Genomic DNA, 10,098 nt, shown 5'->3' on the forward strand with positions numbered 1-10,098 from the left:
GAATATACAAATACAATTTTTTTTTCCTCCAGGGTTATTGCTGGGCTCGGTGCCTGCACCATGAATCCACCGCTCCTGGAGGCCATTTTTCCCCCTTTTTGGTGCCCTAGTTGTTGCAGCCTCGTTGCGGTTATTATTGCCATTGTTGACGTTGCTTTGTTGTTGGATAGGACAGAGAGAAATGGAGAGAGGAGGGGAAGACAGAGAGAGAGGGGAGAGAAAGACAGACACCTGCAGACCTGCTTCACCGCCTGTGAAGCGACTCCCCTGCAGGTGGGGAGCCGGGGCTTGAACCGGGATCCTTAGGCCGGTCCCTGCGCTTTGCGCCATGTGCACTTAACCCACTGCGCCACCGCCCGACTCCCAGACAAATACAATTTTGATAAATAGATTTTAAATGAAGGAATCAGATGGCTGAGCCTGGTAGAGTGCACACCTCACCTGCAGGAAGAGCTGGGTTTGAGCCAGCTTCACAAGTGGTGGATTCCTCTCTCTCCCAGTCTGTCTCTCTGTTTCTCTCTAGAAAAGGGAGGGGGGAATTGTCTGCTGCGAGTGGTGGAATCTTGAAGCCCAAGCAGCAAAAGAATAAAATTAATGACAGAGTGCTTATTCTTAGAAATTCTTGGCAAAAACTGTATTAGGATTAATTACATTAAGTTTGTTTATTTATTTATATTGGTACAAGGGTTATTGCTGGGTTTTCAGTGCCAGCACTAAATATCCACTGCTCCCAGCAGCCATTTTTCTTTATATATATATATATTTATTTTTTTTTTAATTTATTATTGGACAGAGACAGAAATTGAGAGGGAGGAGATGGAAAGAGAGAGATACTTTCAGCCTTGCTTCACCACTTGTAAAGCTTTTCCCTTAAAGGTGAGGGTCAGGGGCTTGAACCTGGGTCTTTGTGCACTGTAATGTGAACACTTAACCGGATATGCCACTGCCTGACCCCTCTTTTCTCCCCCCCCTTTTCTGTTTTTTTATTTGATAGGACAGAGAAATTGGGAGGGGGAGCTAGAGAGGAAAAAGAAAGACACCTGCAGACCTGCTTCACCACTCATGAAGCTTTGCCCCTGCAGTTGGGGAGCAGGGGCTCAGACCTGGGAACTTGTACAAGGTAATGTGTGCTCAACCAAGTGCCACCACCTGGCCCCCTAATTACAGTACATTCTTAAGAGTGAGGCTTTAGTAGTTGTAAATGAGTGCTTTGGTTAGTGAAAAATGGTTTTTAAACCATAACTTTAACATTTTTAATATTATATACTAGTATTAAAATGTCAATTTAGGAGCCACATGGTGGCTCACCCAGTGGAGCACATGTGTCACCAGGCAAGATCCAGGTCCAAGCCCCTGGTTCTCACCTACAGGGCGATGCTTCACAAGGTGTGGGGCAGTGCTGCAGGTTCTCCTCTTCCTCTGTCAAAAAGAAAGGGGGACACTGGGAATGGTGGAATCATACAAGCACTGAGTCCTAGCAATAACCCTAGTGGCAAAAAATAAAAAATAAATGTAAATTTGTGTTAGGTATGCCACACTGATTGGACCTTCAAAAACCAGGTCATGAGCAGCCTTGTGAAGGTGGCATAGTGGCTAGAATATTGGATTTACAGGCATGAGGTCCCATTCTCTATCCATCCTCTCCCCCCCATAAGTAAATCTCTTAAAAAAAAAAAAAAAGTTCATGACTGGACCAGGGAGTAGCTTAGCTAGAACACATACTTCTTATGGGTTAAATCCCTGATGCCACAAAATAACAAAACAAAACAGTTAATGAAGTCTATCATGTCCACAGCGTAAAGAGGAAAAAATGACATCATCTTAGTAGATACAGAAAAGGCCTTTGACAAAGCCAAGTACCCATTCATGATAACTCAGTAAACTAAGAATAAAGAACTTCCTCAACTTGAAAAAGACTTTAGCTACAAAAAGCTACAGCTAATATACTTAGTGGGGAGAAAATGGAAACTCTCCTGTCAAGATAAAGAACAAGCCTAGGATGTCCTTCTTTCTTTAATCCTACTCTATGAATCCTAACTAAAACAGTAAGATGTACAGATTGGGAAGGAAGAAAACTTCTGGTTTATAGATAAGTCTATGTAAAACTGAAAGGAAAATATTCCTAGAACTATCTCCCAGACCCTGGCAGTGACTTTAGATAGAAACAACAAAAGCACAAAACCATAGAAGAAACCCTTGATAAGATGGACTTAAAATTAAAATTTCTGCTCTGTGAAATACACTGTCAATAGAACATGAAGGCAAGCCAAAGACTGAGAACGTATTTTCAAAAGCTTCACCTGGTAAATTCCTATTACCCAAAATAAACGGACAACTTTAAGACAACCTAATTGGGCGAAAGATCTAAACAGATGTGGCTCACACAAGAACACACTCAAATAGCAAGCAAGCATACAGAAAGATGATCCATAGCATGTGCCATCAAGGAAACGCATATCAACATAAGAACATAGCTACTATAACAGTTAAACTCAGGACACTCGACAGTACCAGATGCTGGCCCTGATATGGAGCAACAGAAATCTTCCTTCGTTGCTGGTGGGAATACAAAATGGTTTACCCACTTGAAAAACAATTTGGATCTGAAAGGGTTACATACTGTATGAGTCCAACTTATGACATTGGCAAAACTGTGAAGACAATGGAAGAAAGTGGTTGTCAAGGGTTGGAGAATAGAGACAACGAAGAAGTGGCTCACAGAGACTTTTTACAACTGTGAAATTATCCTGTATGATACTGTAATAGTGGACACGTGTCATTATGTATTTGTCCAAAAAAAAAGAAAAGCCATATACTGCACAACACTTAACAGTAAACCCAATGTTACTATGGATTTTGAATGATGATTTTGTGTCAGTGTTGGCTTACCAATTATACAGGAATCAGGGGCCTGATACTGGTAAGGAAGATATATAGGTTTAGAAGTATGTAGTATGAGAATTCTCTGTATGACTTTGCTGTTCTCTAAAATAAAATGTTTAGAAAGAAAAAAAAATTGACCTGGGAAGTCACACAGTGGCTAGTGCTGGAGTCTCAAGCAGGAGGTTCTCAGTTCAATTTCTAGTATTGTATATGCCAGAGTGATGCTCTGGTTCTGTCTCATATTAATCCATAAATAGTACATTTTTAAAAGAAAAATAGGTAGACTTATTTGCTCTTTTCTTTAAATTTTTCTTGTTATCTTTATTTATTGGATAGAGACAGAGACAGGCAGAAATCGAGGTAGGAGAGAGACACCTGCAGCACTGCTTCACCACTTGTGAAGCTCTCCTCCTTCAGGTGGGGACCGGGGACTTGAACCTGGGTCCTTGCACATTATAACATGTGCGCTCAACCAGGTGTGCCACCACCCAGCCCCTTATTTGCTCTTTATTGACAAGCCAAGGTTTTGTGTAAATTTATACTCCCAGAACATTTCTTCGTGTCAACAGAGGGAGAGATACCACAGCACCAAAGCTACCTTTAGCTAGTTGCCATGGCAACTCTCATGCAGAGCCAGGACTTGAACCTGGAATGTGTCTACATGACAGGGCAGGCATACTACCTGGTGAGCTATTCCTTCAACCTGGGAGTGTTTTTTTTTCCCATTGTAGGCTCATATCAGCCTTCCTGGTTCTGACCTTAATCTGTTTAAAATAATGCTGACCACTAATTGTAATTCACCCAGTAGAGCACTAATTTTACCATAGGTGAGTAAAAGGATTCAAGCCCTCCTGGCTAACACCTGGGAGCACCTTGCAAAGCACCTTCATGCGTGGTGGAGCAGTGCTATGGTGTCTCTCCTCTCTCTGTCTCCCTTCCCCTTTCTGCCTCTAAAATTAAAAAATATATATTTTCCATGAATTATTATGATATACATATGAGTACGGACCATTCCTTTTACAAAATAATCTATCTTGGTAAAGCACAGGACTTGGGTGTGTGAGGTCCCAGATCTAACTCCTGTCTCTGCATAGGACAAAGCTGACAGGTGCTTTGGCTTCTTGATCATAAAAATGAAAAAAAAAATTTTAATTAATGTTCCAAGAGTCTAGTTTTGTAAGTAAACCTTTCTGCTTAGTATTGTTATGTGTTGTCATTTCTGCCTGTTAGGTAGGGATCAACAGCTGAACCAGAACTGTGCAGTTCTGTTTAGCTATAAGCTACTTTGCATACTGTTGCTGAATGACCACCTATAAATCAGATTACATCCGTCTCAGCCCAAAGTACAGCATCTTGACAACAAACCTCAGGTAAGAGACTTCTCCAGAGTTGTCCATGGGGGAGAATTAGAGCCTGGTTTTTAAGGAAATCCCAAGGTGGGTTTATAAATGGTGAAATTTCATCATTTATTGGATTGTGCCATTGCCTTGAACTATCAAGTATGCTCACCTGCAGGTGATTAAATCGACTAGAGGAGTGCAAAGGGTCTGGTTTGGAAATCAAGAGACCTAGGTTCCAACTCTTCTGTTATTAGCTCTAGTCAAGATGCAACCTATGATGGAATGGTTAAGAGGATTTCTAAGATGCCTTTCAGCCCTAACATTCCATAAGTCAATAAGATGTGCAGTTTTTGTTTTTTTATGTTAGATATTTTTAATTTCCCTCAAAGTTGAAGGTTTTTTTTAATCTTTTGTTGATTCATTTATTTATTTATTTTTATTGTTGTAATCGTTGTTAGATAGGACAGAGAGAAATGGAGAGAGGAGGAAAGATAGACACCTGCAGACCTACAGGTCCATCTTTCTTTGTCCATCTGTCCTTTCTCTGTCTTTCCTTTCTCTCTCCATTTCTATCTGTCATATCCAACGACGACGACATCAACAACAACAATAATAACTACTACAACAATTAAAAAAACAAGGGTAACAAAAGGGAAAATAGATTTAAAAAATTATAAAGAAAAAGTTTTTATTTCTCACCAGTATTTCTCCAAAGACATCAGTTTTTTTTTCCTAAGAAACATGCAAAGTCTTCTTTTAATTGCCTGTGGCATATACAAATTGTCTAGATTTCATTTGAGTTTGAGTTTAAGATCCTACTAAAATTATTTGTCAGAATAATAGCATACCCAGAAGAATAATTGTGTGGAATTGGCTCTGATAACAGCTGTATTTCTTTACGTATTTATTGTGCCCTGTTAAATTAGTCTGGCTCCTTATCTATAGGCAGAAATAATCCTTTGCTGTGTCAGAAATGTATAATGGCTCCATTTTGCTATACATATCTCTTTTATCTCATCCTCTAGAATTCCTGCCATGGAACTTTCCTTATTCTCTTAGCAGCTTTTTCTTTTTGTCAAAATTTTGGCTAGTTTTTAGTCTTCTAGAGATTTGTGTTTTGTGTTATTTTAGGCCATCTGGTCAGTGATTTGGAATCTTTCATTTCCTGTTCCTCATTTTTGATTTTTTTTTTTTCCCTCCAGAGTTATCGCTGGGCTTGGTGTCTGCACCACGAATCCACCGCTCCTGGAAACCATTTTGTAGCCTCGTTGTGGTCATTATTATTATCACTGTTGATGTTGTTCATTGTTGGATAGAACAGAGAAATGGAGAGAGGAGGGGAAGACAGAGAGGGGGAGAGAAAGACAGACACCTACAGACCTGCTTCACCACCTGTGAAGTGAATCCCCTGCAGGTGGGGAGCCGGGGGCTTGAACCAGGACCCTCACACGGGTCCTTGTGCTTTGCGCCACGTGCGCTTAACCCACTGTGCCACCGCCCGACTCCTCATTTTTGATTTTTAATTGGACCTATCACATTTATCTTATTCTGCCACTTCCACAACCCCATGAGGAAGAGATTTATTTGGCATTTATTCCTTTTCCAGTCTGTTTCACCAGAACTTATTATAACCTCCCCACTTCTCTCACATCTGGATAGTCCTCTACTGTCCTATATACTTGGTCATTTGTCTTTTTCAGCAGTCATACTCAGTAGAAGAGGCTTTTCACAAGACGGGCTATGCACTCTGCTAAACTTGAATTCTGCTGGCTTAGAAGCTGCTTCCCATCATTACACAGTTCATCTTACAGCTTCTACTCAAGTAGAGAAGCAAGTGCTAGTGTTATTTAGTCATACCACAACCATTGTTTGTGGAAAAATAAAGTCCCATTTCCTTCTTTTCTGCAGGCTTACAACTAGATTTCATGTTGCTTTGCCTTACCTATTTTAGGTGTGTTTACCATCCCTCAGCAAATGTATGAGATCAGTGTTTTGATTTCACAGTGTTAGGAAAATACCAGTCGAGTTTTCTGCAAGGTACAGTTTATGAAAGGATGCTGCACTAGTATTCATCTGTTAAGGAAGGGAGGGAGAAGCAAGAGACAGTTTAGGGGTGTATAGCAAATACCTTGTGTGGAACCCTGGCTTCAGTCCCTGATATCCCGAGGGAGCACTGTGAATAGCACCAAAGGGAACACGTGGGTGGTAGACAGGTGCTTTAGCGTCTCTCCTCTCTCTTCTCTGTCTTTACTGCTCTCTGTATTCTGAATGAAAAAGGTGGGTTGCAGAGGCGTCTTGGTGAATGTCATATATGTGAGGCCCTGCTCATTCCCCAGAATTGCATTAAAAAATGATAGGAGGAACCAGGCAGTAGTGGACACAGTAGAGCACATGTTACAGTGCACAAGGACCTAGGTTCAAGCCCCCCCAGCCACTACCTGCAGGAGGGAAGCTTCATAAACAGCAAAACAGTGCTGCAGGTGTCTCTCGTCCCCTCTCACTTACTGTCTCTGCCCAAAAATTAGTTGCTCAGTTGGACACAAGAAGAAGATAGATTCAGAGAGGTTAGGAAATGTGCTAAGAAGCAGCTAAACCAAGACTGAAACCTGAGATATAACTGAAGGAAAACTACTGTTTTCCTATAGCAAGACCTGCCTTCCAGATAAACCGTAATGTTCAAGTAAAATTGGTTGTGACTTTAATATTACAGTTGAAGGCAAACAAAAAACGGTGGATTAATAAATGAGATGTATGCAGACCTGCCTGTTCAGAAAGAGGGAGTGAACTGATGGAGGGCCTCTTGACTACATTACTTTATGGGACAGAAGTCCCATTAAGAAAAGAAAAAGTAGGGAGGCAGGAGGTAGCGCAGTGGCTTAAGCACACATGGTGCAAAGCACAAGAACCGGCTTAAGGATCCCAGTTCGAGCCCCCGGCTCCCCACCTGCAGTGCAGGGGAGTCGCTTCACAGGCGGTGAAGCAGGTCTGCAGGTGTCTCTCTCCCCCTCTCTGACTTCCCCTCCTCTCTCCATTTCTCTGTCCTATCTAAAAAAAAGAAAAGAAAAAAATGAAAGTGGGGGCCGGGTGGTAGCGCATGGTTAAGCACAGGTGGCGTGAAGTGCAAGGACCAGCATAAGGATCCCAGTTTGAGCCCCCAACTCCCCACCTGCAGGGGGTGTCCCTTCACAGGCAGGCAGTGAAGCCTGTCTGCAGGTGTCTGTCTTTCTCTCCCTCTTTGTCTTCCCTTCCTCTCTCGACTTCTCTCTGTCTTATCCAGCAACAACAATGATGAGCAATAAGGATGACAAAGGGGTAAAAGTGGCCTATCAGGATTAATGGTTTACACTAAATACAGTTACTGATACATGTGTACAGTTTCTCAAGTTTCTGTAAAACACTATCCCTCCCAGCCTCGGTCCTCCTCTACCGCACCTGGACCTGCAAGCCCCCTCCCTCCCTCCCTTAACAAATTTAAATTTGTTTTTAAATGTGTTAGGGAAGTTCCTCATTTATTGTGAATTTTTCAGGAAAGTGATTCCTGTTTTTAATTTCAGTTTTATCCCTGGCTTATCAGGTATTTTTAAGGAAGGGTATGCTTATGAAATTGTATAATCATTAACTAGTTTATATTTCTCCAACATATATTTGAATATTGTACTTCAGTGTTTGCCAAACTTCAGTATTTGCATATGCCTTCATGATCATGTTAACACCATTTTTTCTCTAAATCAGTTCACTTTTTTCTCAAGTGAATTTATTTTTAAACGAAACATTATCAAGGGCCAGTACCACACAGGGCTACCATCGTGTGTAGGGACCCTGGCTCAAGCCCCCGCAAGGGCAAATCTTCAGGAATGGTGAAGCAGGTCTCTAGGTTTATCTCTCCTCTAATTCCCCCTCCCCTCTCAATTTAACTCTGTCCTATCACATGAAAAATAGAAAGGGGAGAAAAAAGAAGAAAAAATGGCCAGTTTGAGTGCTAGGTCTGTAGTGCCAGCGCCAAGTCCCAGTGATAACCCTAGTGGCAACAAAACAGAAAAAAAGGAAGGAAGGAAAAAGAAAGAGGAAGGGAGGGAGGGCAAGAAGGAGGGAGGAAGGAAAGGAAGAATGATCAAGGCAATATCTACTGTAAATGTAAAATCAGGGTAATTCACAATAAATAGGAATTAACAGTAAAAAATACTATATTCTAGTTCAGTACTACTGCTTCTTGAACGAAAATACTCTTATCAGGCTAAAGTTATATCTAATCATAAAGACTGAGAAAGAAATGGAGACCAGTTTTCTTGCAAGTTTTGCCATGCCATACAATGTTATTTCTGTGTATCATCAAAAATTCTCTTCAGAGACTAAGAGGTGACTCAGATTTAGAGTACATGCCTCACATGAGTAAAGTCCTGGGTTTGATCCTCAGTGCTGCATATGACAAAGTGGTGTCTTGGTCTCTCTAACTCATAAACAAAGCAATCTTCAGGGTGAAGGAGATAGCATAATGGTTCTGCAACAAGACTCATCCCTGAGGCTCTGATGTCTCAGGTTCAATCCCCAGCACTACCATAAGCCAGAGCTGAATAGTGCCATGGCAAAAAATAAGTAAGTAAATAAATACAAATAAACCTTCTGTTACTCATAGACTATTGTAACCAAATGAACTCAGATACTAGTCATCAAGTCAAAAACTCAAAAGCATCGGTCTCTGAGAAAGTTGGTGACGTTTGCTTTAGTTGGATCTGGTGAAGCTAATAAACCTGGTTATGTTTCCAGGCTGAAGAGGAAATGGTGGACAACAGAAGCTACTCTAACCTGCCAGACAAGCTGCCTGTCTTCTCTGATTCAGCCCACTTGCCACTGGCCAGGTCTTTCTACCTGGATCCCATGGTCACTTTCCACTTGTATCCTGAGGCCCCGGTGCCATCCCCTTACTCAGAGGAGCTGCCACTGCTGCCCTTTTCCAGTGATTCCCTAGTCATGGAAAATTATGGCGAACAGTGCCCCTTTCCTTTCCCAATGCCTTATCCAAATTACAGAAGGTGTGAATATTCATATGGGCCAGCCTTTATCCGGAAAAGAAACGAGCGGGAAAGGCAGCGGGTGAAGTGTGTCAATGAAGGCTACGCCCAGCTCCGCCATCATTTGCCAGAGGAATATTTAGAGAAGCGACTCAGCAAAGTAGAAACCCTCCGAGCGGCGATCAAGTACATTAACTACCTGCAGTCTCTTCTATATCCTGAGAAAACTGAGACCAAGAACCCTGGGGAAGCTTCCTCCATAATCACCACCAACCACCACCACACTGACCCCATTTTTAGAATCATTTGATTCAGTATTTCCAAACAAACAACACATAATGGATTCTCCTACAGCATCATTTCATAGTTTCTCTGAGATGTAACTTCTTTGCGAGCAGATAATAGCTCATTTTAACCGATGCTGATTCTTTGATTGGTTTCAGGTGTAATAAACATTCTCTTACATAGATTGAGAAAATGCTTAAGCTTTGGTGAATTCTTTTATTATCTTTATTTATTAGAGATGACCAGAAATTGAGAGTGAAGGAGGAGATAGGGAGAGAGAGACAACTGCAGCCCTGCTTCACCACTGGTAGGTGGGGGCTTAAACCCAGGTCCTTGCGCATTGTAACATGTGCACTCAACCAGGTGTGCCACTGCCTGGCCCTGGTGAAATATATATATTAATTTTATTGGATAGGACATAGAAATTGAGAGGAAATGGGGAAGAGACTGATGACTGCAGCACTACTCTGCTTGTGAAACTTGCCCCCTACAGATGGGGACCGGGGGCTCAAACCCGGGTCCTTGCACATGATAATGTGTGTGCTTAACCAGGTGTATCACCACCCAGCCCCTAGTGATTT

The 10,098-nt window shown here is 41.8% G+C and overlaps 1 protein-coding gene across 1 annotated transcript; it reads left to right on the forward strand.

The window, feature by feature from the left end:
* The first annotated feature begins 3,248 nt into the window (after nucleotides 1-3,248).
* On the forward strand, nucleotides 3,249-9,712 carry ASCL3 (achaete-scute family bHLH transcription factor 3). Its single transcript, XM_007531205.3, has 2 exons — nucleotides 3,249-4,253; nucleotides 8,988-9,712. The coding sequence occupies exon 2, from the start codon at nucleotides 9,000-9,002 to the stop codon at nucleotides 9,540-9,542; it is 543 nt and encodes a 180-aa protein (XP_007531267.1). The 5' UTR covers nucleotides 3,249-4,253; nucleotides 8,988-8,999; the 3' UTR covers nucleotides 9,543-9,712.
* The last annotated feature ends 386 nt before the right edge of the window (nucleotides 9,713-10,098 follow it).

This window comes from Erinaceus europaeus, chromosome 17 (assembly GCF_950295315.1).
Source record: "Erinaceus europaeus chromosome 17, mEriEur2.1, whole genome shotgun sequence".
Lineage (NCBI taxonomy): Eukaryota > Metazoa > Chordata > Mammalia > Eulipotyphla > Erinaceidae > Erinaceus > Erinaceus europaeus.

Bases quoted from the DNA above. Each gene is read 5' to 3' on its own strand.
- ASCL3 (XM_007531205.3), top strand. From the start codon at position 9,000: ATGGTGGACAACAGAAGCTACTCTAACCTGCCAGACAAGCTGCCTGTC.